This window comes from Trichomycterus rosablanca, chromosome 13 (genome assembly GCF_030014385.1).
Source record: "Trichomycterus rosablanca isolate fTriRos1 chromosome 13, fTriRos1.hap1, whole genome shotgun sequence".
Lineage (NCBI taxonomy): Eukaryota > Metazoa > Chordata > Actinopteri > Siluriformes > Trichomycteridae > Trichomycterus > Trichomycterus rosablanca.
In genome coordinates, this window is record NC_086000.1 from 1,973,387 (window position 1) to 2,000,852 (window position 27,466).

The 27,466-nt window shown below is 43.6% G+C and overlaps 1 protein-coding gene across 1 annotated transcript in view; it reads left to right on the forward strand.

Annotated features, from left to right (window-relative positions):
- ryr2b (ryanodine receptor 2b (cardiac)) overlaps positions 1-26,621 on the forward strand; it is a 61,361-nt gene extending 34,740 nt beyond the window's left edge. The window contains exons 65-104 of the mRNA XM_063007871.1: positions 449-530; positions 657-769; positions 1,510-1,818; positions 2,568-2,808; positions 6,836-6,923; positions 7,021-7,104; positions 7,401-7,580; positions 7,781-7,831; positions 8,056-8,130; positions 9,908-10,020; positions 10,122-10,218; positions 10,409-10,530; positions 10,625-10,673; positions 10,831-10,884; positions 11,897-11,996; positions 12,116-12,195; positions 12,292-12,368; positions 12,533-12,606; positions 12,692-12,772; positions 13,262-13,350; positions 13,439-13,567; positions 13,799-13,903; positions 15,098-15,179; positions 15,959-16,488; positions 17,440-18,189; positions 19,520-19,581; positions 19,768-19,915; positions 20,679-20,765; positions 20,878-21,033; positions 21,840-21,970; positions 22,051-22,093; positions 22,684-22,805; positions 22,984-23,044; positions 23,588-23,734; positions 23,959-24,093; positions 24,890-25,046; positions 25,197-25,261; positions 25,473-25,573; positions 25,655-25,706; positions 26,471-26,621. Coding sequence (XP_062863941.1) covers positions 449-530; positions 657-769; positions 1,510-1,818; positions 2,568-2,808; positions 6,836-6,923; positions 7,021-7,104; positions 7,401-7,580; positions 7,781-7,831; positions 8,056-8,130; positions 9,908-10,020; positions 10,122-10,218; positions 10,409-10,530; positions 10,625-10,673; positions 10,831-10,884; positions 11,897-11,996; positions 12,116-12,195; positions 12,292-12,368; positions 12,533-12,606; positions 12,692-12,772; positions 13,262-13,350; positions 13,439-13,567; positions 13,799-13,903; positions 15,098-15,179; positions 15,959-16,488; positions 17,440-18,189; positions 19,520-19,581; positions 19,768-19,915; positions 20,679-20,765; positions 20,878-21,033; positions 21,840-21,970; positions 22,051-22,093; positions 22,684-22,805; positions 22,984-23,044; positions 23,588-23,734; positions 23,959-24,093; positions 24,890-25,046; positions 25,197-25,261; positions 25,473-25,573; positions 25,655-25,706; positions 26,471-26,566 — 5,318 coding nt within the window. The 3' untranslated portion in view covers positions 26,567-26,621. The remainder of the gene's footprint in view (positions 1-448; positions 531-656; positions 770-1,509; positions 1,819-2,567; positions 2,809-6,835; positions 6,924-7,020; positions 7,105-7,400; positions 7,581-7,780; positions 7,832-8,055; positions 8,131-9,907; positions 10,021-10,121; positions 10,219-10,408; positions 10,531-10,624; positions 10,674-10,830; positions 10,885-11,896; positions 11,997-12,115; positions 12,196-12,291; positions 12,369-12,532; positions 12,607-12,691; positions 12,773-13,261; positions 13,351-13,438; positions 13,568-13,798; positions 13,904-15,097; positions 15,180-15,958; positions 16,489-17,439; positions 18,190-19,519; positions 19,582-19,767; positions 19,916-20,678; positions 20,766-20,877; positions 21,034-21,839; positions 21,971-22,050; positions 22,094-22,683; positions 22,806-22,983; positions 23,045-23,587; positions 23,735-23,958; positions 24,094-24,889; positions 25,047-25,196; positions 25,262-25,472; positions 25,574-25,654; positions 25,707-26,470) is intronic.
- Positions 26,622-27,466: the final 845 nt, after the last annotated feature.

Here is a 27,466-nt window from a genome sequence, read left to right on the forward strand (position 1 = left end):
TTATTATGAAGTAAATTTGTTTATGTTAATCCAGTTTATTCAGTTCAATTCATGCATTATTAATGTAAAATCTGGCTACAGCATTTTGTAAATTGCACTTCATGCGATGGCACAGGGCAGCTCAACACTGGAGGATAGTTCACATTTATATCTTTGGCATCTAGTGGATGCTTTTATACAAAGCAAAAGCGGGATATTCCACTAGCACACCGGCGCCGAGAGTCTGACCTACTCGGTTGGCAAAAAATTAACAGTGCCTGCAGCAGATACTACTTGGCCGCCGTATCTGCGTGGGTGTGGCGACTGGACTGTATGTGAGTGAGTGGGTGGGTCTTCATACGTACCTGTGAATTAGGTGCAGCCTCTTAGCCTGTCAGTCCCAGTAAATGAGTTGTGGCCTCTATTGATGGTGTGGTATTCATATATGCTTCTTATTCATGTTTGTTAGTGGATGAAGTGCAGACCTGCTGTTACAGGATCCTTTGCAGTTTATACACTCTTGGCAGCTACAGTAACACTTTTATGGAAAGGTAATATTCTGTAATCAATATGATATTTGTACTGAATTATTGTTTTTATGTTTTATATGCTCTGTTTCCATTTTTATTTACGCTACGCTTCTTTATGATACTTAATAATTGTATTACTTTCCATAGACAGAGAGCTTTCTTGGGCGAGTGCCTTGCTGCTTTATCAGCATCTTTTCCCGTGTGTTTCCTGGAACTATCCTGGGACATCAGCAATGAACAGAGAGAAGGTAAACACACAGGTATGTCTAATCAGTGGTGATATCAGCCGGTTGGGCAGCTACATACAGACACGATTGGCTATGTCTGGGGGTGGCGGGATGCCCGAGGCTCTGCAGTGGATTGCCGTCCTGTCCGGGGTGTGTTACTCCATTGCGACCGGTGATTCTGGGGAAGCCGAACCCACCGTGACCTTGACCAAGCATGAAGAAAACATGAAAACATCAGCCTGATCTGGGTTGTGGTTTCTTACCGAAATTGTCTGGAGGTGAGGTTTGAATCCAGGTCCTTATGGCTCATGTTGCTGTGAAGCAGCAGCTCTTCCAGCTGTGCCAAACCACATTGTACTCACGCCTTTAGATATATCATGTACGAGCTTCTGAAAAACATCTGTAAGCAGCATTTATAGATACAAATGCACTACGGTGGCTGAGTGGGTAGCACTGTTTCATCACGGCAAGACGGTTCTGGGTTCGACTTCCAGATATAGCGGTCCAGGTCCTGTCTGTGTGGAGTTTGCATGTTCTCCCCGTGTCTGTGTGAGTTTCCTCCCATAGTGCAAGTGCAAGTGAGGTGAACAAAATTATCCATGACTGTGTTTGACATTAAACTTGAACTGATGGATCTTGTGTAAGCAGTAAATACCTGTTCTGTCATGAATGTAACTAAAGTGTAAAACATGACGTTAAAATCCTAATAAAATAAAATGAAATGAAACCATGACCATTTCAACATCTGGCCTGTTTTCCTCTGCCGAATGCAGATGCGTCCGGAGTACCCAGCGGGTCCAGGCTCATCCCCTCCCTGCAGGAAATGTTCTCAGAAGTGGAAGACGTGATGCAGGCGGGGTCAGCCACTCGCCACGTCCTTTTGTGGCGGGTCATGGAGGTCACCGTCCCTCTGCTGTGCAGCTACGTGTGTCGATGGGGTCGAGGGGATGACCAGGTGCACCGGGGGTGGCTGGGCTCCTCCCTCACCCCCCGGCACACTAACGCCCTCCTGGAGCAAATCCTCACCGTCGTCCAGGCTCACCTGGGAAGATCTGACTGCACGTGGATGAAACGGATCGCTGGTGAGCGCGGCCCATTTTATAGCAATTTAGGTTCACGAGTCCGTCTGTGGTTCATTAACCTGAGTGAAAAAGACCTCAGTCAGCATCAGTGCTGATCTTTTTTCTGCTCTCTTTGACTAGTGTAAAGCTGCAGCTTGTAGCTTGTATCTACTGCTGCAGAACCTGAGCAAGTACTAACACAAGCCCCTCTCTGACACGCTGCAGACTATCATGTGTGCACTTTTTAACCACTTCTTTTCACCTGCCAGAGACAGGGTCACACAGGGAGCAGTTTAGTGTATGGAGAGTCACACACTGCTGTCTGTCATCAGCCAGCAGAGGCCGCCACTGCAACAGAAATAAGAGATCCTTTCGAATGTGCTTCCCAACAGGCACGGCCAGTCGTGTCTGAGTGTGCGCTCAGCCGGTCTCAGCGGTAGTGGGCCGGCGCATTTGCCCGCCGTGCCCCCCGAACACCTAGCCATTTTTATTAGCAAATTTTAGCGTAGTCAATTTGTCCTCCGCTGCTTTGGATCCCCAATTTTTTGCAGTCGAGGAGGGTATATTGCTGCTCACGCCTCCTCCGACCCATGCACTCTGCACAGGCGCCTCTGTTCATCAATCAGGGTTCTTACACAGTCCGGTCTTCCCTCCCTGCAGGCACTGCCAATTACGCCCGCTAGATGGCGACCGGTAGCAACGCCGATCATTTTAACGATAAACTAGTTCTTAGCTTGTTATGCAACATTGCAATAAAACATTTTCGACAGGTTTTGTGCAGCCGCTGGTGCATCACGCAGAGCCGCACCTTCTGACCAGTCACTTCCTGCCGCTGATGGAGAAGCTAAAGAACAGGGCGGAGTCGGTGCTGCAGGAGGACGAGCGTATAAAGACGGAGGGCTGTGGAGACCTGGCAGAGATGGAGCTCACCGTGCAGGAGAAGTTTGCAGTCCTAGTGCAGGATCTCTACGCTTTTTACCCCCTACTCATCCCATTTGTAGAGCGCCACAGGTGAAGTACGACAGTCTTCAAGTGCTGCTTAAATTAACCAGGTCATTTAATTACTAGAAATGTGTCAGTGTATCCGTGTAGAATGATGCATAACGTTTGTGTTTAAAGAAGTAAATAAGGGCCTATATTCACATTGATTTGAAAATGCCAGCTCAACTTTTAAAGCCTTGCATTGTTACATCCACATGTGTCATCTCGCAGTCTATGGTTTTCCACTTCTGGTCTGTTAGGATGGGTGGAATTCACTTACCCTCACCTATTTGCTCCTCTATGTCACTTTGTAGTTTTAAAGCTCAGCTTTTTAGTTTTATTATTATTATTATTATTATTATTATATGGTTTATAAGTTACGTGTAGAAATGTGATCATAAACCGAGTGACAACAGGACAACCAGGTTGCGGGGCAGTAAAGTTTAATTAAGTTTTCCAGTATCACAGATATTCACATTGATTTCACACTAAATAAAATGATCGCCGGTGTTTTCCATCAGTTCCTGGTGGATCTTTTCACCGGAGCTTTCGTTACTGATCTCAGGATCGGTGGTCTTGTAAGTCATGTCCCCTCGCTCATCTATATTCAGATGTTGAGCCAGTGTGGACTCCAGCGTTTCGACCTCCTCATCGGAGCCGATGCTGTCGATGGAAACAAAGCTGATATTGTAATGGCTCTTCACCAGATTCATGTCGCCCATTGCAAACAGATTTAGATTGATCGTTTCTTCTGTATCAGAGGGGCTCTCCAGCTCCTCGGCCAGCTCGTATGCCTGAGCAAATATGCTCTCCAGCTCCTCCAGCTCTTCAGCTGGCTTGCCGGCCTGAGCTGATGTGCTTTCCAGCTGTTCCTGCTCCTCGGCCATCTCGCCTGCCTGAGCGGATGTGCTTTTCAGCTTGCCAGTCTGAGCAGATGTGCTGGTCAGCTTTTCCAGCTCTTCGGCCAGCTTGCCTGCCTGAGCAGATGTGCTCTCCAGCTCCTCAGCTGGCTTGCCTGCCTGAGCAGATGTGCTGTTCAGCTGTTCCTGCTCCACGGCCATCTCGCCTGTCTGAGCAGATGTGCTGATCAGCTCCTCCAGCTCCTCAGCTGGCTTGCCTGCCTGAGCAGATGTGCTCTTAAGCGTTTTCAGCACCACAGCCGGCTTGTCTGCCTGAGCAGATGTGCTCTCAAGGTCCTCAATCACCATGATCGGTTCGTCTTTCTTGGTGAGAGGGTTTATTCTACCAGAACTGGGATTATTTAGGTCGTCATCAGTAACTGGCAGAATTCTGTTTTTCTTCCTTAGGCCACGGATCCAGCCTGGCATCCTGGCACCGGCCTTTTTCTCCTGTTTTTTACGTTTGCCAAAGATGCAAACGTTCGTCTCATCAGACTTACTCTGAAGTGGACTCTGGGCCTGACCCATGAGTAATATCCAACTTCAGCAGTCGCTAGTATCGGTTAATAAGAGATGTTGTGTAGTTAGTTGCTCTTAACACGCTCGCTCTGATCGTCGCTCTGTCTAATATGAAGCTTTAACTGAACTGAGAGGCTTCATATAGGAGCTCTGTGATGATGTCATAATGGAAGCAGAACGTGCATAGTGGTAGAATTCTAACAGCACAGCTTAATATCAGGAGGCCTGATAGAGACCAGTTACACTAATACAGAAGCACAATGAAGGCGAGTTTCATTCAATATTAAAAATATCTGATTAAAAAACAATAAAGTCAATATGTTTAATAAAAAAATAAAGCACCTATTATATATACAGACTCACTCATATATTGTATTCAGTTTCTATCTATCTATCTATCTATCTATCTATCTATCTATCTATCTATCTATCTATCTATCTATCTATCTATCATCTATCTATCTAATCTATCTATCTATCTATCTATCTATCTATCTATCTATCTATCTATCTATCTATCTATCTATCTATCATCTATCTATCTAATCTATCTATCTATCTATCTATCTATCTATCTATCTATCTATCTATCTATCTATCTATCTATCATCTATCTATCTAATCTAATCTATCTATCTATCTATCTATCTATCTATCTATCTATCATCTATCTATCTATCTATCTATCTATCTATCTATCTATCTATCTATCTATCTATCTATCTATCTATCTATCTATCTATCTAATCTATCTATCTATCTATCTATCTATCTATCTATCTATCTATCTATCTATCTATCTATCTATCTATCTATCATCTATCTATCTAATCTAATCTATCTATCTATCTATCTATCTATCTATCTATCTATCTATCTATCTATCTATCTATCTATCTATCTATCTATCTATCTATCATCTATCTATCTAATCTAATCTATCTATCTATCTATCTATCTATCTATCTATCTATCTATCTATCTATCTATCTATCTATCTATCTATCTATCATCTATCTATCTAATCTAATCTATCTATCTATCTATCTATCTATCTATCTATCTATCTATCTATCTATCTATCTATCTATCTATCTATCTATCTATCTAATCTAATCTATCTATCTATCTATCTATCTATCTATCTATCTATCTATCTATCTATCTATCTATCTATCTATCTATCTGTCTTTATATATACAGTATATACATACACAGTACATATACAGTGTGTATCTACTAATATACTGTATCTATCCATAGAAATAAATATATAGATAGACAGATACTGTATATAGAGTGTGTATAGCATATGGTATACAGTTTTCCCCTCAATCATTAAAACTATAGTTAATCAAACATCGTATTTGAAGTGTTCAGGATGTAAAAGGCCAAATCTTCTTTTTTTTTAACAAAGTCTTTTTATTGTTTTCAGAATTTAGCATAGAAATAGTACCTCAGACACCCCCCCCCCCCAACCCCTCACCCTTCAAATACCAGACATATACATTCAAACAATGCAGATGGCCAGATTTCAGCAAGACATTACATATATAAATTATTAAATGATTAAAAGAAAAAAAATAATCGATCAAATAATTATTAGTAAAAATAATAATAATAATAATAGTTGAAAAATAAAAAATGACAAATAAAAGTGCTGTTAGCCTCCAAATTGTCAACTAAGGTTAAAAAACGTTGCCAGATATTATAAAACTTGACCACAGATCCATTGTGTATCAAATTTTTTCTAATTTGAAATGACACATGACTTCCTTAATCCAGTAACTATAAGTTGGTGAAATGGCGTCTTTCCATTTAAGCAAGAAGCAAGCAAAAGGACAACATACTCACTTCCCATCCACTAAGAGAAGCGTCCGCCGGGGCCACACCAAACAGTGCAATAAATGGTGATGGAACTACTACCTGTCCAAATATTGTAGAAAATGTGTCAAAAGAGGACTGCCAGAAGGTGTGGAGCCCCGGGCATGTCCAAAACATATGTATGAGGGTGGCTGGGGCCTGCCTACATCTATCACATGTATCAAATTTTAACCAATGAAGGCGGTGTCCCATTTTAAACTGAATAACAGCATGTCTTGAACATACAGAAGAAGAAAAGATCTTCCCCAATATTTTATGCCAAACAACTTCTGAAATTGATTCATCCAGGTCTGCTTCCCACTTGCTTTTTAAGAATTTCCAAACAGGACAAGTTGTGTGCGATACGTTTTTCATTAAAGGCCAAATCTAAAACTTTAAATGAATATTACTCACCTTTTTCACTGAGTAACTGTAATTTTACCTGAACTGGGTTTTTGTCTGATTATTTCTGGCAATGATTCACAATATTTACCTCTTTTCATCCCTCTCTGCTGCTTCCAGACCACTTAGACATGATCAGTGGTGTCTGTTAAGCACAAGGCCAGGCTGTTAGCACAGATGAGACTCAATATGACTTATATAATGCACACATTTCCCATTTAACAGCTAAGAGTGTTTGTCGGGTTCTTTATGTATGACCTGTATGTAAAGATCCTGGGTCCTGTCCAGGGTATTCCAGTCCTGACCTTAGTGTTTCCCAGTGGAATGAAAAATGAAATGTATATTTATTAACACCGCGTGTATCTTCTATTCAGAATGAAGTGGTTGAGAGAAAGGAATCCAGACGCCGAGAGACTTTTCACTCTGGTCGCAGACGTCTTCATTTTCTGGGCCAAATCTCATGTGAGCTGCTTTTGCGTACACATCACTTCACACTGTGTGTGTCCACTTGGTTTATGCATTCTGCGTGTGAACTCTGCCTGGTTGTCGTCTCTTGTAGAACTTTAAGTGGGAGGAGCAGAGCTTTGTAGTCCAGAACGATATCGACAACATGGCGTATCTGATCGACAGCGGAACCAGCCAGGTCTGAAAGATTTAATTGCATAATTAAAGACCTAAAATTCTGCCCTGTCACCTTTATATATCTAGCTCTGAATGCAGCCATTTAAAAACCTGTTTTAAACCTGTTCTCTTGAGCAAGGCTCTTAACCCTGTCAGGTCCTGGGGAGCCGTATAATTGGCTGGGATATGTGAAGAAAAGCATTTCATTATCCATCTCAGGAAACTGTGTGTGCCAGGCTAGAACCCTAACTCCCTCTGTATTATTTGATATAGAATGTAAAGGTGGTATTTGTGGTGTGTGTGTGTATCGTATGACAGGGAGGAGTGTGTAAGGAGGAGAGAAGGAAGAGGAAGATGAAAAGACATAAAGACGAGCGATACTCCACACAGACTTCTCTCATCGTGGCCTCTCTGAAGAAACTGCTCTCTGTCGGTCTTAACCGATGCTGCCGGGCGGATCGAGGCCTGGTTACTCTGGCAAAGAATCGATTCACTGAGGTCGGTGCATATACACGTATATAGAAATATATGGACATTTAGGGCAACAAATCCACCTTCTACATATTTATGGGACTTGGTATGTATTGGTATGATTTAAAGCAACATTTCAGCCTCGTCTCAATTCTTAGATGCCCCGTAGATACTGCCTACTGAAATGAGTTTGTTTAAAATCTCTCTCGTTGTGATGCCTTGTGTAGAAAGACACAGAAGAAGAGGTACAAACGTTCATCCACAGCAACCTTCAAGAGGTAAGCCTTGCTTAGCTGATAACACCACTGAGATTCGAACTCTGACCCCAGTGGTGGTGGGCTAGCATAATAAACCGCTCTGCCACCTGAGCGCCCGTGAGTCTTCAAATGATTTTACAGTCAGAGCGTGATCACTAGAACCTTTACATTGCTTATTACATAATAAACCATTTTTAGATTTCTCTCTTTCTCTTCACTTTCTGTGTTTGTCTTTCTCTCTTCAGGAGGAATCTGACGGTGTCCTGAGTCGTGTCAGGAATGTTTTGGTCGTCGCTTGTGTGCTTTTCCATCTGGAGCAGGTACGACAGATCTTAAACTGCAGGGTTATTAGAGCAAGAGTCATTTAATCCTTTCTAACGTGTGTTTGTGAATGTGTGTGTTCTCTGTGTGTGTTGTTTGTGTTGTTTGTGTTTTGTGTGTGTTGTTTGTGTGTGTTTGTGTTTGTTATTGTGTTTGATTGTGTGTGTGTGTGTTGTTTGTGTTTGTGTTTGTGAATGTGTGTGTTCTCTGTGTGTGGTGTTTGTGTTGTTTGTGTTTGTGTTTGTTATTGTGTCTGATTGTGCGTGTGTATGTTGTTGATATGTGTTTGTGATTGTGTCTGTGTGTTGTTTATGTGTGTTTGTATTTGTGATTGTGTGTTTTCTCTCTGTTTGTGTGTGTTGTTTGTATTTGTGATTATGTGTGTTGTTTGTGTTTGTTATTGTGTCTGTGATTGTGTGTGTGTGTGTTGTTGTTTGTGTTTTGTGTGTGTTGTTTGTGATTGTGTGTGTGTTCTCTGTGTACGTTGTTTGTGTGTGTTTGTGTGTGTGTTTGTGTTTGTTATTGTGTCTGATTGTGTGTGTGTTCTCTGTGTACGTTGTTTGTGTGTGTTTGTGTGTGTGTTTGTGTTTGTTATTGTGTCTGATTGTGTGTGTGTTCTCTGTGTACGTTGTTTGTGTGTGTTTGTGTGTGTGTTTGTGTTTGTTATTGTGTCTGATTGTGTGTGTGTTCTCTGTGTACGTTGTTTGTGTGTGTTTGTGTGTGTGTTTGTGTTTGTTATTGTGTCTGATTGTGTGTGTGTTCTCTGTGTACGTTGTTTGTGTGTGTTTGTGTGTGTGTTTGTGTTTGTTATTGTGTCTGATTGTGTGTGTGTTCTCTGTGTACGTTGTTTGTGTGTGTTTGTGTGTGTTGTTTGTGTTTGTTATTGTGTCTGATTGTGTGTGTGTTCTCTGTGTACGTTGTTTGTGTGTGTCTGTGTGTGTTGTTTGTGTTTGTTATTGTGTCTGATTGTGTGTGTGTGTTGATATGTGTTGTTTGTGATTGTGTTGTTTGTGATTGTGTGTGTTTGTGATTGTGTGTGTTTTCTCTCTGTGTTTGTGTGTGTTGTTTGTATTTGTTATTGTGTCTGATTGTGTGTGTGTTCTCTGTGTACGTTGTTTGTGTGTGTTTGTGTGTGTTGTTTGTGTTTGTTATTGTGTCTGATTGTGTGTGTGTTCTCTGTGTACGTTGTTTGTGTGTGTCTGTGTGTGTTGTTTGTGTTTGTTATTGTGTCTGATTGTGTGTGTGTGTTGATATGTGTTGTTTGTGATTGTGTTGTTTGTGATTGTGTGTGTTTGTGATTGTGTGTGTTTTCTCTCTGTGTTTGTGTGTGTTGTTTGTATTTGTTATTGTGTCTGATTGTGTGTGTGTTCTCTGTGTACGTTGTTTGTGTGTGTTTGTGTGTGTTGTTTGTGTTTGTTATTGTGTCTGATGTGTGTGTGTGTTGATATGTGTTGTTTGTGATTGTGTTGTTTGTGATTGTGTGTGTTTGTGATTGTGTGTGTTTTCTCTCTGTGTTTGTGTGTGTTGTTTGTATTTGTGATTATGTGTGTTGTTTGTGTTTGTTATTGTGTGTGTGTGTTGTTGATATGTGTTGTTTGTGATTGTGTGTGTTTTCTCTCTGTTTGTGTGTGTTGTTTGTATTTGTGAATGTGTGTGTGTGTTCTCTCTGTGTGTTGTTTGTGTTTGTGTATTGTTTGTGTGTTTGTGAATGTGTGTGTTCTCTGTGTGTGTTGTTTGTGTGTGTTGTTTGTGATTGTGTGTGTGTGTGTGTTACAGGTAGAATCTCCTCAGTGCAGTAAAAAAGCCGTGTGGCAGAAGCTGCTCTCTAAACAAAGGAAGCGAGCTGTAGTGGCCTGTTTCAGGATGACACCGCTCTACAACCTGCCGTGGTAGCTAACACACACACACACACACACACACACACACACACACACACACAGCATACCAGTGTTGTTAGGATGATTATTACAAAGGCAATATTGTTTAACAGGCACAGGGTGGTGAATCTGTTTATACAGAGCTACAGAAACATCTGGGTGGAAGCAGAAGAGGATTTTTATGAGGAGAGACTCATCCAGGATTTAGCTGTGAGTTTATAGTGTGTGTATAATATTTATATAGTGCTTACAAACCAAATGTACTGTCTAAACTCTAAACACGTACTCTATATCTGTTTAATTCTTTTATAGCAGGAATTATTCATGCATTATAGGAGCTCATTAGTACAGATCAGAGGTTCAGCATTTAGTGTTGAAGATGTTCATTATTTTATTGCAGAAATCAGAAGATGTAAGAAGACCGGGAGATAATCAGAGAGGAAGAACAATAGAGGACAAAACATTCGACCCTCTAAATCAGCTCATCAGCCTGTTTCGCCAGAGTGCCCTGACAGGCACGAGGTGTGTTCGTGTTCTCCTTCAAATGAGTCTTTCGTTTACTAAACATTGATTCGTTCATATAGTCATTAAATCTTGATCTGAAATGATTGAACAGAATGCAAGAGGACGATCTGTACCTGGCCTACGCTGACATCATGGCCAAGGTAACACCCGGATTCAGTGCGGCAGTGTGTGCATGTACAGAACAGCAAATTAAACCGACCCTACTAACACTACTAACACTGCTAACACACAAACGAAAGGATAGACGATGCTGATCATGTTCCATTAAGATAAATGTGTGTTTTGATGTGCGTGCAGAGCTGCCAGGCTGAGGATGAAGACGGTCGTGATGAAGAGGTGAAATCCTTTGAGGTGAGAAGGGTTTACAGCAAGGAAGATTTGTTAACTGTGCATGGGTTGCAGGATTATATAAATATATTTATTGATTGTGATTTGAAGTAGAAGTAAGCCTTTATTTGTCATATATAGGGCAGTTGTAGCCTAGTGGTTAAGGTACTGGACTAGTAATCAAAATGTCGCTGGTTCAAGTCCCACCACTGCCAGGTTGTCACTGTTGGGTCCTTGAGCGAGGCCCTTAACCCTCAGAGCTGGGGTCAGAGCACAGGGTCAGGTACTGTACGGCACCCCTGGAGCAGACAGGGTTAAGCGCCTTGCTCAGGGGTCCAACAGTAGCTGCATAGCAGATCCTGGATTCAAACTGACAATCTTCTGATTGGAAGCCGATTGATTAACACTTCAATGCTTCTCCAGTTCACCTCACTTACACGTCTTTGGACTGTGGGAGGAAACTGGAACTTTACACAGCAAGACCCTGGATGTCTCCGTTTGGGATTTGAACCCAGGACCTTCTTTTTTTCGATTTATTTATTTATGCATTTTCTCCCATTTCCCCCCGATTTAGCATAGTCAATGTGTCTTGAGATCCCAGATTGCATTCGAGGAGGGTATGTTGCTGCTCACGCCTCCTCCGACCCGTGCGCAGTCCTAGCGGACCCCTTCTTTTCGCCTGTGCACTCTGCACAGACTCCTCTATCACTAATCAGAGTCCTTGCACAGCATTTTGAAGACCCCATCTACATATTCTGGTCATCCCGCACTAGCAGACACGGTAGCCAGTTAGAGTCTGCCCGCTAGATGGCGCCCAGCCGACCGGTGGCAATGTCGAGTTTCGAACCAAGAATCTCAGAGAGTTCAGAATCTCGTCACCGGTGTGCTAGCGGAATATTCCACTGGGCGCCTTGAACCCAGGACTTCCTCGCAGGCCTCCTAGCTCGTTGACTCGTGAGATGGATTAAAACCACTTCCTTTATAAATGTTGGTGCTAATGGATGGATTGTAATGGGGCTCAATTGATTGATTGCAGGAGAAGGAATTGGAAAAGCAGAGGCTGTTGTATCAGCAGGCCCGGCTGCACGATCGTGGAGCTGCTGAGATGGTCCTGCAGAGGCTCAGTGCCAGCGGAGGTGAACTCATTTAATTATCTGTGTGGTCTGAAATCAGAGCATGACTAAAAAATAATAATATTCCTCATTAAAATAAAGTGAATTTGGCTGTGAATTCGGCGTTTAAATGTTGTAATCAGGTGCAGTGGGAGCCACGGTGGCAGCTACTCTTAAACTTGGCATCGCCCTCCTGAGTGGGGGAAACACGTCTGTACAGCAGGTGAGGTTTGAGTAATGCGATGTTATTAAAGCTGATTAATCTGGTTTCTCTGTTTGGGATTAGTTCATATCATGAGATTTTCTTGATTTGTGGTAGAAAATGCTGGACTATCTGAGAAAGAAGAAAGATGTGGGCTTCTTTCACAGTCTGGCCAGCCTCATGCAATCGTGCAGGTACTTTTTCCTGGTGTATTTGTGTATTTTATCCTGGTCAGCTTAATTCTGGAAGCTTTACCTAGCAGCTCGATCATTCAGATCATAAATAAATACTTACTAGACTAGATGTACTGAATATGTTTCACATCTCTACATCTCTGTGTTGTATGTGGTTGTTCCAGTGTGTTGGACCTGAACACTTTTGAGAGGCAGATCAAAACCGAGGGTTTAAGAGCAGTAGCTGAAAGCAGTGCAGGTATGTACTGTATATCAGAAGCTCTGGGTAGATTACACCCGGACATCACTAATACGTTTATATCTTCTGTCTCTCTGTGTATCAGGTGATAAGGTGATGGCAGACGAGCAGCTGACCTGTAACCTCTTCCGATTCCTTCAGCTGCTTTGTGAAGGACATAATGCAGGTGTTTACCGGCCCAAACAACCTATAATTATATACTGCACAGATTCATAAAATATCCATAAAAGTTATAATCGTAATAATCCATTTATATAAACATCAAGAGCTGAATATCAGATGTAAAGGATAATTGGGTGGAGCAGTGGTTTAAGGCACTAGAACACAACTGCTGAGTGAAGTTCGAACCACAGCAGAGGCACTGACTTGGCTGGGCGTCCACACAAACGAAATCGGCCGTGTTTGAGGGAGCTACGGTCGGGCGGGGTCCCCTCCTGCTGTCGCTGCAGTATTCGGTCTCTGGGACTGGTTTGTGTGCCTGGGCAAGTATGCAGTGAGGCTTTGTGTGCGAAGCCGACACTGACAGGTGAAAAGGAGCGGCTTCAGGATGGACACGTTTAGGGGTGTGTGTGTGGCATCTCCACCTTGCGTGTTATAGAAACTGTGATAGCACCCACCCGAATATGTTCTCATGGTTATAATTTACCCGGCGCAGATTTTCAGGACTATTTGAGGACTCAGACAGGTAACAACACCACAGTGAATATCGTCATCTCCACCGTGGACTATCTGCTCCGAGTGCAGGTAAGAGGAAGGAACAGGGGGTGAGCTTAGGTTACAGTATTAGATCACATGAAATGTATTAGGGTTAAGAATTATGTGGTGTGTTTAGGAATCGATCAGTGATTTTTACTGGTATTACTCCGGAAAAGAAGTGATTGATGAGCACGGCCAGCGTAACTTCTCTAAAGCCATACGAGTGGCCAAGCAGGTCTTCAACACTCTCACCGAGTACATTCAGGTGAGCGCAGCACAGATCGCTTCTATTAGCACTGCTTGTGATTTGTGTAAGAATCCGTTATATAAAGACACCGTTAGAGAACTTGAATTGAGTTTGAGGCGCATGCGTCTTAATTCCATATGCTTTTAATAAATACTCTTTTAATAGACAACTAACATCTCACAATAAAGCATTACACATCAGAATTCTGTCTGTATTATTCCAAATTTTACACCTAACTTGTTCTCTCAGGGTCCGTGCACTGGAAACCAGCAGAGTCTGGCACACAGTCGCCTGTGGGATGCTGTGGTTGGATTCCTCCACGTGTTTGCCCACATGCAGATGAAGCTGTCGCAGGTCGGCACAAGTTACCATAAGCCATCATAAATAAATAAGCCTAAATAAATGATCTGGTTTTAATTTGTATAAGAAAAGACAAAGTGTTTGATATCTGTTGATAATCCTTTAGTTTTTTATTCATTCGTTGCTTGATCTGGATCGGGGTCACAGTGTGGAATACACTGAATATGCCCTGGGTAGAGTTTCTAGACTATTGCAGGGCAACACACATTCCTGAATGCAAATACTAGCAGTGAATCCACCTTCTGCACATTTTGAGCAGAAAACACACATGGACACAGGGAAAACATACCAAATTTGCACCCAGTTAGCCATGCAGCACCTATTCTAATAGCTGTGCCACAGGATTCAGTTTCACTGCCTAACATGATTTAAAGGTTGTAGCCTAGTGGTTAAGGTACTGGACTAGTAATTGAAGGGTTGCTGGTTCAAGCCCCACCACTGGCAGGTTGCCACTATTGGGCCCTTCATCAAGTCCCCTAACCCTCAACTTTGGATAAAAGCGTTTGCTAAATGCCGAAAATGTCAGTGTATGCATGACGGAATGCTTCAGACGTGCCAACTACCATCAGACTGAGTACGTGGTATCGAATCCAGCTCTGCTTCACCGGTTCGAGGCTGGACGGCTGTATGAGCAACGATTGGCCGGTTGCTCAGTTGGGGGGGGGGGTGGGACAAAGAAACGGATGCGGGTCTCTCTCTGTCAGAATGCGATCATGACCTCCGCCGGCTGATTAGAGGCGCCTGCACAAGAGATGAGGAAGAGCGCCCTTAGGGTGTGTCTCTCCGCATGCAACGCTAGGTGGCGCCACACTCATCAATGTGCGGGTGGCAAAGATGCATCCGGCTGCTGCTCATGTTTCGGAGGGGATACGGGTCAGCTTCGATCTCCTCGGTCAGGGCGGGGTTCGGCACAGACGGAGAGGAAGCACGATGCAAATTAAACGATCGGATGCGCTAAAGGGAGAGAAAAATATATATATTTTTAATCATTTTTATTTTATTTACTCTATTTACTGTACTTACACTTTACTGGAGCTGCTGTAACACTCGAATTTCCCCCCATGGGGATCAATAAAGGAATCTTATCCTAATCTTATCTTATACAAAAGTGAGAAATGTGTCTGAAATCTGGAGTTTTGAACATGAAAATAATAAAATCTTAAAAAATAATCCAAATATTGTATCCAGGATTCCAGGCAGATCGAGCTGCTGAAAGAACTGATGGATCTGCTTAAAGACATGGTGGTGATGCTGCTGTCAATGCTAGAAGGTACGAAACACGTGGCAAAAAGCCCAAGTCACATGTCCTTTTCTAGATGAAGCGCCTTTCCTTCTGATTTTAAAGTCATTCGGACAACGTTTTCCTAAGGTCCTGACCTGCCACGCCCTCTCTCCGGCCTGCAGGTTTACAGATTTGCTACGACTGGGGGCAGTGATTTAAAATTACACCTCAGACAGCTCAGGGCTGAGTCCTCTGACTCTTTTGTGAAGTCGTTGATGAAATGGTAGCAGCGTCCTGTTTTTGGAGCCACCGCAGGCGTCCTTCTGTTCACGTGTGATGAGGAATCCCTCCAACCTTTGGGCATAGCAGAGCTAGAGATCTCAGCAGTGTTGGGCCAGCGTATTAATCTGCTGTGCCACCTGTGTGCCCACTTATCACATTTTTTAGTTTCCTTGCATATTGATCACCTGCTCATCTGGCTGCATCTGTAGAGCTTATCTAATGTAGTTAGGTGTCGGCTTTGGTAAGCTGGACACGACCAGAGGTGTCTGTCTGCTTCACTTATCTGTTTATCCCAAAGCTGGAGGCGGCGCGGTGGCTCGGTGGGTAGCACTGTCGCCTCACAACAAGAAGGGATTCGATTCCGTCCTGGGTTCTGGGTGGAGTTTGCATGTTCTCCCCAGGTCTGTGTAGGTTTCCTCCCACAATACAAATGGGGTAAAAGGCTTGAACTGAGGAATCTTGTGTAAGCAGTAACGACGTGTCCGGTCACGAATGTAACCAAAGTGACGTTAAAACCCTAATAAATAAAATCTGATATTCTTCAGGAAACGTGGTGAACGGTACGATCGGCAAACAGATGGTGGACATGCTGGTGGAGTCGTCGAGCAACGTGGAAACCATTCTCAGGTTCTTCGATATGTTCCTGAAGCTCAAAGACCTGGTGTCGTCCGACGCCTTTCAAGAACACGACCCCGACGCACGAGGTCTGATCTCCAAGAGAGACTTCCAGCGAGCCATGGAGGGCTACAAGCGCTACACGCCGTCCGAGATGGACTTCCTCCTGTCCTGTGCCGAGACCGACGAGAGCAAATTCCTGGACTACCGCGCGTTCGTGTCGCGTTTCCACGAACCGGCCAAAGACATCGGCTTCAACGTGGCCGTGCTCCTGACCGACCTGTCCGAGCACATGCCTCACGACGGCCGCTTGAGGTGCTTCCTGGAGCTGGCCGACAGCGTGCTCAGGTATTTCCAGCCTTACCTGGGCAGGATCGAGATCATGGGCAGCGGGAAGCGGGTCGAGCGGGTCTACTTCCAAATCAGCGAGTCCAGCCGCATGCAGTGGGACAAACCACAGGTAATTAAAGTGCATAATGATAGTTTTAATACTTATTTACATTAAACATTTGTTACTTTAGGGACATAAATGACTAATAATAATGATTTAATTAATATATAAATATATACACCAATCAGCCATAACATTAAAACCACCTCCTTGTTTCTACACTCACTGTCCATTTTATCAGCTCCACTTACCATATAGAAGCACTTTGTAGTTCTACAATTACTGACTGTAGTCCAAATGTTTCTCTACATGCTGTGTTAGCCCCCTTTCATGCTGTTCTTTAATGGTCAGGACCACCACAGAGCAGGTATTATTTAGGTGGTGGATGATTCTCAGCACTGCAGTGACACTGACATGGTGGTGGTGTGTTAGTGTGTGTTGTGCTGGTATGAGTGGATCAGACACCGCAGTGCTGCTGGAGTTTTTAAATACCGTGTCCACTCACTGTCCACTCTATTAGACACTCCTACCTAGTCGGTCCACCTTGTAGATGTAAAGTCAGAGACGATCGCTCATCTATTGCTGCTGTTTGAGTCGGTCATCTTCTAGACCTTCATCAGTGGTCACAGGACGCTGCACACGGGGCGCTGTTGGCTGGATGTTTTTGTTTGGTGGACTATTCTCAGTCCAGCAGTGACAGTGAGGTGTTTAAAAACTCCAGCATACCAGCACAACACACACCAACACACCACCACCATGTCAGTGTCACTGCAGTGCTGAGAATGATCCACCACCTAAATAATACCTGCTCTGTGGTGGTCCTGACCATTAAAGAACAGGGTGAAAGGGGGTAACAAAGCATGCAGAGAAACAGATGGACTACAGTCAGTAATTGTAGAACTACAAAGTGCTTCTATATGGTAAGTGGAGCTGATAACATGGACAGTGAGTGTAGAAACCAGGAGGTGGTTTTAATGTTATGGCTGATCGGTGTGTATATTTATGGCTTTATACACGTAGGTGAAGGAGAGCAAGCGTCAGTTCATTTTCGACATGGTGAACGAGGGGGGCGGGAAGGAAAAGATGGAACTTTTCGTCAGCTTCTGTGAGGACACCATCTTCGAGATGCAGCTGGCCGCCCAGATCTCCGGTTCCACTCGTGAAGAGGAAGCGAGGGGCCTGGAGGACGACGGAGTGGAGGAGGAGGAGGAGGAGGAGGAGGGCAAAGACCAGGAGAAAAACGTCACCACGGAAACTGAAAACACTAAGAAGCGCCTCCTGCTGGCTCCTCTCCGTGTCCTGATGATGATCGTTCGTCTGGTGTCTGTGAGAAACCTCAGGAGGCAGATTAGAGGACTCACCACGAGGGATCTGATCCGGGCGATCTCGCTCCCCTTCCGGATGATTCTAACCAGCACGTCTCACTTCGTTTTAAGCATCGTTCGCTTAATTCTTCACCTCCTCTACCTGGTGTTTATAAGCGGCTCCATCGTCGACTTCGCCAAACACCTAAAACCGTCCGATTTCCTCCGAGACTCGCGGGAAACTCGGGACGATACCTCAGAGCTCAGCGAGGAAGCCATCAGAGCGTTTAGAGCCTCCATCCAAACTCTGTCACCTCAGAATGACCTTCAGAGAGGAAGCCCGGACCTCTCGGCCGTATCCAGGGACCCTCAGCTGCTCACGGATATATTCGGCCTCCGGCTGAGGAAGGAAGGAGGACGGTATACGTTACTCACCCGAGACTCCTACGCCAGCGCCCGCGAACGGGTATATCCTCCTAAATATCAGAGCAACACCCCCTTATATGGTCGTTTCATCTCCGTTATGGGCTGTAATGTCATCAGTTTGACCTCCTGTAAGGCTTGTGTCATTCACTTCGAGGTTGTGAAGTGTGTATGTGGGAATTTGTGCTCCAAACATTCCAGTTCATCCTGGAATGTGCTCACTAGGGTTGAGGTCAGGGCTCTGTGCTCAATTCTTTTACTCCAAACGTGCCAATCTGTATGTTTATGGATCTTACTGGAACGGAGTGTTGCTGAAACACCTAAAGTACATAATTAGAAGGGAACGGGTGTCCACATACATTCGGCCCTTTATTTAACCTATTGGCTAAACGGTATACAGTGGAACCTCGATTTAACGGCCAAAACCTGGAAAACCGAACGTCCCATGAGTTGCGCATCAAGACCAGTAGTTCGGTAATCGATCGCTAGCTGGCGCTGGTCTCTCTGTTTACATGAGCGAGAGGCTTTGTTTTGTCGGGAGGCTCACTTGGTTCTCGCCTATTTTTTGCGAGTTCTGCACCAGCGCTGCTCCAGTAACCACCAGCAGAGCTCCAGACAACACCAGTACACCAGTTTTAATATTTATTTACAGGTTTTACATGGTGGCTTGGTGGGTAGCACTGTCGCCTCGAGAAGGTCCGGTTCTGTGTGGAGTTTGTATGTTCTCCCCATACACTGAATTGCCCTGTAGGTGAATGGCACCCCGTCCAGGGTGTTACTGTGTGCCTTGCGCCCATTGAAAAGCTGGGATAGGCTCCAGCCCCCCCCCCCTCGACCCTGACTGGATAAGCGGTCAAGAAAGTGAGTGAGGTTTTACATTTAGACGCATTTAGACGCCTTTATCCAAAGCGACTTACATTACATTTACAGTATACAGTCTGAGCAATCAAGGGTTAAGGGCCTTGCTCAAGGGCCCAACAGCAGCAACCTGGCAGTGGTGGGGTTTAAACCAGCAACCCTCTGATCACTGGTCCAGTACCTTAACCACTAGGCTACAGCTGGCGTAGTTTTTACATGACATATTTACATTTGTTCATTTTACTGTTGATCATGTGTGCATGTTTAGCACTTTTGTGGTCCTTAGTGCTGCGTTTTCGTATGTTTTCACCCCCCTGGAAAAAAAACCTCGCCAGTTTCGGACAGTCTCATTTTACGGACCAGCGCTCCCCCCTTTTAGTCCGTTAAATCGAAGTTCCTCTGTATTTAATACCCTAAAATAAGTGATGATGTATTAGCAGGGACGTGATTTTTACAGATCAGGCTGCCAGAATGATCCGGCGCTTATTTTAATCCCGTTTCGTTCATGAAAACAGGCAGGTGTGACCGGGGAGGATTTGGAGGAGGACGAGAAGCATTCAGAGAGCGAAAAAGCTGAGTAAGTGAAGAACCTTCACCGTGTGGTAAAAGCATACTCAACATTTTTAGGATGTCATTAGTTTCTTTCCTATAGTTCAGAATCTGACAGTGATGTCTAGTAGTAGAAAAAAATCTGAATTACTGTACTAGCCAAGGACGTGCACCAGCTTCCGTGCCAGAATAGTAAGAGCTGTGTGTTTTATAGCGGAGAGGAAGATGAGAAGAGGGGGGAGACGGAGGAATCCGAGCCCAAAGCACGATTCAGGAGGACGAGCTCCCATAAAACACCGGAGCCCGAGATCCATGAATCTGCAGTCTGGAAAAGCATCTATTCAGAGAAGACCAAGCTGCTCGTAAGGGATCACGGTGTTAAAACATGAATTGATCATATAATAATATTTTTAACATATTCAAACAGCTTTGCCCAGATTGTGCTTCTACATTTTACTGTAATTCATTAAGAGTATCCCTGATAGAGCAGGTAATTCGGACGGGTGATGGTATTGCTACTGCCAATGCTACTATTGCACGTGACACCTTATATGGAAACCAGGATACACATTTCACTCATACATTTCCGATGAGGCATAACATTATGACCACTGACAGGTGAAGTGAATAACACTGATGATCTCTTCATCACGGCACCTGTTAGTGGGGGGGATATATTATATTAGGCAGCGAGTGAACATTTTATCCTCAAAGTTGATGTCAGAAGCAGGAAAAATGGGCGAGCGTGAGGATCTGAGGATTTGAGCGAGTTTGACGAGGGCCAAATTGTGATCATCTCCAAAACTGCAGCTCTTGTGGGGGTGTGTCCCGGTCTGCAGTGGTCAGTATCTATCAGGAACAGTGGGAAACCGGCGACAGGATCATGGGCGTGTGGTCCGATCCAACAGACGAGCTCCTGTAGCTCAGATTGCTGAAGAGGTTCGTGCTGGTTCTGATAGAAAGGGGTCAGAATACACAGAGCAGCACAGTTTGTTGCGTATGGGGCTGCATAGCCGCAGACCAGTCAGTTAGGAAGGTGGTCATAATGATATGCCTGATCGGTGTATGTACAAATCCACTGGACCCCCAAAACCATCCTGTAAGATCCCTGATTGTGTCTTTCAGAACTACTTTGCCAGGAATTACTACAACATACGAGTGCTGGCGCTGTGTGTGGCCTTCGCCATCAACTTCATCCTTCTGTTCTACAAGGTGAAGCGCCCGTGCACCTCGTATTTATTCCCTTTAGATCTGCATTCTTACTCTGACCCATCCGAGCGTCCAGTTTAAATGTGCCCATGTTCCCTGTACGCCCGTGTACCAGGTCTCCGAATCCGATCTCGGTGAGGAGACCGAAGAATCTGGGAGCGTTCGTTACGTTCTGGGTGAAAGTGGGTACATGAAAGCCGCCCTTCACTGTCTGGCTGTTCTACACACCCTCATCTCCTTCTGCTCTATCATCGGCTACTACTGTCTGAAGGTGCGTGGAACATCTGTGGTGCTCTAGAGGTTCATATTTAACCTGTTGCGCTGTGATAGATCCGCTCCGGTTCTTCTAACACAGACTGGGTCTGTTTGGGGTCAAAAGTCTAACATTTTTTGGGGATTTCTTGCAAGGCTTGTGCCTTTGATCTTCTATGTGTACACCATACGGTCAAAAGTATGTAGACACACGACGATTTTGAAGTGTGTCTGTTGGAATTCAGACCACTTGTATGGTCAGGCACGGATGTTGTCTTCCAACAAACATTCCGATTCATCCCTTAAATTTGCTCACTAGGGTTGAGGTCACCCCACCCATTCTTAAAACGGCCAATCTTGACCGTGTAGACGCACGGCTAGCTGACAGCACAACTTTTATATAATCGATTTTTTAATAGACACCTTATTTTTTTAGCATATATGAGTCTGGCCGAAACACTAAAACTTAATAATTAAATATGATATTAATTATAATGTTAGTAGGATTAGCAATTAGAAAAGTAGCAATTACAGTCATACCTTGTACCTCAACCTCCCCTAAACTCGACGCCCTTCGTCGAGGAATTTGTACCCTTAAACTTGACGTGTGTGCGATGTAAACAAAGGGGTAAGCGTTTTTTATAGATTTTTAACTGTTTTCGATTGTATTTCAGTGTTTTTATATTATATTTGTGTTATTTTCAGTGTTTCCCGAACATCCTTACGGGAAAAAATATCTTGAAACTCAACATCTTTAAAACTCGACTCCACTTCGAGTTTCAGGGTACCGCTGTGCAGCCGTTCATGAGGCGTTTTTACTTTCAGGTTCCTTTGATGGTGTTCAAGCGAGAGAAGGAACTGGCGCGCAAGTTAGAGTTCGACGGCCTGTATGTGACGAAGCAGCCTGACGATGATGACATCCGGGGCCAGTGGGACCGGCTGGTCATAAACACGCCGTAAGTGCTCATAACCATGTTAGTAACCTGTTATAAGTGTTGTAAAAATGTTTAACCTCCTAAATCTCGTTATTTCACAGATCGTTTCCGAGTAATTACTGGGACAAATTTGTAAAGAGGAAGGTAGAATAAAACTAAACGCTTTATTATAACCCGTTTAACACCGCATGGAGTGATCTGGACGTGAAAACTTGATGTGTAAGCTGTGGTGATGCTCACTTTCACATTACTAATATAAAGTGTTACACTGGCAACATGCACATTGTTCTAGCTGGCTAGAAGGTCCTGGGTTCGATTCCCAGGTCCTTTCTGTGCGGAGTTGCTCCGGTTTCCTCCCACAGTCGGTGGCACGGTGGCTAGGTGGGTAGCACTGTCGCCTCACAGCGAGAAGGTCCCGGGTTCGATCCCCAGGCGGGGCGGTCCGGGTCCTTTCTGTGTGGAGTTTGCATGTTCTCCCCGTGTCTGCTTGGGTTTCCTCCGGGTGCTCCGGTTTCCTTCCACAGTCCAAAGACTTGCAGGTGAGGTGAATTGAAGATACAAAATCGTCCATCACTGTGTTTGACATTAAACTTGACCTGATGAATCTTGTGTAACTAGTAACTACCTGTGCTGTCATGAATGTAACCAAAGTGTGTAAAACATGATGTTAAATCCTAATAAATAAATAAATAAATACATACTTCTAGTTGATTGTATTTGTGTGTGTTTGGCAGGTCATGGCCAAGTACAGTGATTTTTATGGCTCAGAACAGATCAGTAAGCTTCTGGGTTTGGATAAAACAACACTGGATTTTAGCTACGACGCCCAGAACGGAAGGAGACCAGCACGAGAACTGTGGGTTTAATTCTACTACTGAATAAATAAAATAATAAATAAAATAACACAAAAATGAGTAAATCAACCCTTGTGTATTACTGCATGATATGTTTTGAACATTTACTTGTTATTCATGCTTGATAAATCTGTAATCATTTCTATTCTGCTACAAATAAGCATTTTTTTGTCTTTCCAGACTGAATCCATATGATATGAAGTATCAGATATGGAAACTTGGAGTGGTCATCACAGACAATGTACGTTTTCTTATTTAAATTGTATTTTTTTTAAATATATATTTTTTAATTTAACAGATGAAATCTGGAAACCTGAATGTCTGATCTGATTATTTAAAATTTCCTCGGGAAGTGTAAAGAGACCAGTTCAGTCTGCAGTGTTCGCTAGTTGACGCACGTCTCTCTGTTTACATGAGTGAGAGGCTTTATTTTGTCGGGAGGCTCGCTCTGTTCTCTTCTTTCTCTGTGTTTTATGCTTCATTTTTGCAAGTTCTAGTGCTTAGTGAGTCCCCACTCACGGCAAGGAAAATGAAATGTCTCCCCAGTAGTACAGTTCACCAGTTTTAATATTTATTTACAGCTTTTACATGACATATTTACATATCTATTTACGTTATTCATTTTACTGTTGATCATATGTGTAAAGAACCTCGCTGTTTTGGACAATCGCATTTTATGAACCAGTGCCCCCCTTTTAGTCGGTTAAATCGAGGTTCCTCTGTGCTAATACTAAACAAAATAAAGACTTGAATGCTTATTCCTGTCTCTCTCTTCGTCTCTCAGTCGTTTCTCTATCTGGCCTGGTACATGCTGTTTTCTGTTTTGGGCCACTATAATAACTTCTTCTTTGCCGCTCACCTCTTGGACGTGGCCATGGGCTTCAAAACGCTGCGCACCATCCTGTCGTCTGTCACGCACAACGGGAAACAGGTGACCCGCACTGACCAGCGTTGTGTTTCTTCTAGGAAACAGTAGTTTTAGCTTCTTTCAGTACTTATTAAAGTCTATAGTATTTACTAGTTATTGAGAATTCTGTCTGTAGGGCAGTCTGGTTGTCTTAAGGTTTAAGGTAAGGGTGAATTCATGTAATCAGGTGTGTGTGTGTGTGTGTGTGTGTTTTAGTGTTTTAACTGTATGGTATTGTCATGTCGTAGCTGGTTCTGACTGTAGGACTCCTGGCAGTGGTTGTTTACCTCTACACCGTGGTGGCTTTTAACTTCTTCCGCAAGTTTTACAACAAAAGTGAAGATGGAGCCGCTCTGGACATGAAGTGTGACGACATGCTGACGGTGCACACACACACACACACAAACACTCACACACATCTCTATAGGGGCTGTTTCGCCGAATCATTTTGAACAGAAATGTACATTATCTGTATCTACTGAGGGTCACAGGAAAAGCGTTAGTAGGTTCTCCTTTTTCCCTTATTATATGTCTGATAATATTGTAACTCTGACTGAGAAGATTCATCTCTACGTTCAGTGATAAATCACTAGACTGTGTCCAGTGTTCTCGTGCTTCTAGCATGTTCTCCATGCTGCTATATTCCATGTATTTTTCAATTCTAGGTTAAGAACTCCATCCTGTTACTCATATGCAGCTCATCTTCCACTTAGAAACCTTGAAAATGAAACAAAGGTGCCTGAGATTTGACCAAAACCCATTCTGAGTAGTTAAGTGTGTGTGTTAATAGTAACTTCACGCAAATGGCACCCGTTCGGTGGAACGGACCAATTTGAATTTCATATCCTTAGTCGGACTTGGCCTGTAAGTCCTACGCTGCTGAGATTTCATTTCATTTTCATCATTTTTATCCTGGTCGGGGGGCGCCCGCCACCCCCTCACTCCCCACCCTCCTCCAGACACAGCCCATCAAGTCCGTGTGGACACCCGGCCAGCCAATAGTAGAAAACAGACCGCTGCGCCACCTGAGCGCCCTCGCATCTCAGATCATCCTAATAATAGGCACAGAAACAGTAAAGTCAAACGCAAGACCGAAGGAAGGTGTGTGGGCTTGACGTGACCTGCCACACACACTAACATCACATTAATATTAATACTGATTTCCTCGTGTGTGTTCAGTGTTACATGTTCCACATGTACGTCGGCGTGAGAGCCGGTGGGGGAATCGGCGATGAGATCGAGGACCCGGCTGGAGACGAGTTCGAATTCTATCGAGTCGTCTTCGACATCACGTTCTTCTTCTTCGTCATCGTCATCCTCCTGGCTATCATCCAGGGTGAGAGCAGAGAGCCAGATCACCCTGTAACGTTCCTATAATGTTCCTAACCAGTACTGGAACTATTAACATCAAATCTTTCCCATAAATACAACCCAACCCTAGAAACCTCACACAAATATTTTTCCATATTTTCACTCTTTCACGCAGGTCTGATCATTGATGCGTTCGGGGAGCTGAGGGACCAGCAGGAGCAGGTGAAAGAAGACATGGAGGTGAGAATATCATGATTTATTGTGCTGTATATTTGTGTTCCTCTTCTATAACCGTCTTGCCCTCCCTCAGTGTATTAGATTTGTTTAGCATGAGTACTGATACTGCACTAAAATACGTTAATAAAAGTTTACTAAATGTGTGTGAGGAATAAAACGTGACATTATGAAGGTAAATGAGTGTAAATAAACGATTCCTTTCCTCCCCCTGCAGACCAAATGTTTTATTTGTGGCATTGGGAATGAATATTTTGATGCCGTACCTCACGGATTTGAGACTCACACTCTGCACGAACACAACCTGGCCAACTATCTGTAAGATTTATTATTAGTATTATTAGTATTATTATTATTGGTGTATGTTAATTCTTGTTTTGTGTGAACTCTCACCTGCAGGTTCTTTGTGATGTACCTCATTAATAAAGACGTGACGGAACACACAGGACAGGTGAGTTAGTTTGAAGCCAGCTGGACAGAAGAGCATTTGAAGGTTGTGTTTAGTCTATATAGTCTACTTATTACAAAAGCCACCAATCAGCAGGCAGCAGTCCTGGGTAGGAACTTTTAGACCAGGTAGACGTTTCTGTATCAGACTCCTGATTCACATTACAAGCCAGCTTGACCTTCCTACGGGTCCTTTGCTGCCATCTGAGGGTTTAATTGTTAGGAGTTCATGTAGTTCTCATGAACTGTCATTTCCTAATGACATCTTTAACAGTGGAAATTAGAAACTGGAATCATTTTCATTGATTTCACAGCTTCCCTGATAACAGGTCTTGACCTGCTTAAGTAATCAACTAAGTAATTGCAACTGTATATAGTGTGTGTGTGTGTGTGTGTACCGTAGATGAGGGAAGCGTGACGCCCACAGTTTACACCCATCCTGTTCTTTTCCTCACTCCTCAAACAACTGCTGTACCTGCTGAGAAGCTGCTTTATCAGACTCCTACACACACACTCACACACAGTTATTTACGCTCTGAGACTTTACTACCAGCCAAGAAAGAATTTAATTGTACTGTACTCGTGTATATGTATATATAACAAATAATACTCTATTCTAATGGATTTTAGTCCTTCACGTGGTGTATTACTGCACTGTGCACAGAAAAAGTGGACTCAGAGCATCTCTGATCAGTTGCCAGGCTGTCCAAACCTTTCGCGTACGACTGTGATCTTTAGTTTAGTGTGTAATTATGCTTTTCTGTACAGGAGTCGTACGTGTGGAAGATGTACCAGGAGCGCTGCTGGGAGTTCTTTCCAGTCGGAGACTGCTTCCGAAAACAGTACGAAGATCAGCTTGCTTAAATAATCCTTTATAAAACCTTATAAAATCATCGAACATTAAACGTTATTACACACATTTTTCAGAATTTTATATGAAAGGTTTGTTCCTCTCTTTGTTTTTTTGATCTGCTGGGGCTTTGGAGCTGATGTACTGGATGTTCGGAGCTTTTCGTCCTGTGTTTTTCCTTTATGAGGTTCCAGGAGGCTCTGATAAACTTTTTTAAATGAATGTTCAGGATTGTAATGTGTGCAGCATGTGGTTTTGCATTATAAATACAAAGGCATGGGTGCAGAAGAAGAGAGTACGTGTGCTGGTCTGGCCTGCCTGCAGTCAAAGTGCCTTACTGTTAAGACAAAATAAGAGCTGAATCACGTCAGTGCTTGGTTTCCGAAATGCCAGCATGTCTTTTAAGTGTTGTGAGAAATAAAGGAGACGACAAAAAGCGGTAAATGCTTTACCGTCCCAACTTTTTCGGCATGTGTTGCAGGCCTGAAATGCAGGAATGGATGCACATTAAGAAAGGAAAGAAAGCCGAACAGACGAAACATGAAATATTTTGGGTTCATTCTAGTTGCAATGAAATTAAAGTCACCATAAATGTAGGAAACACCTCAGTGTCCCAACTTTTTCTGATTTGGGGTTGTAATTCCTGCTTGTGCCTCCTGCTTCTGACCCACGTGTTATTTGGGGCATGTGGTGATTCTTGTATGTAAAATCACGTTTTGTTTGGTCTGGATTAATGATCCGTATCGTTTAACATGACAGAAATGCCACAGCAGGTCAGATTCCTGTTGTTTGATATATTCATGTGCCAGTGGATGGCAGTAATGCCATGTTTGATTCTTCCTGGGCACCGACTGCACTTTTTCTGGCCTTCAGCATCACCGGGGGTGAATTTAAAATCTTAAAAGTGTCATTAA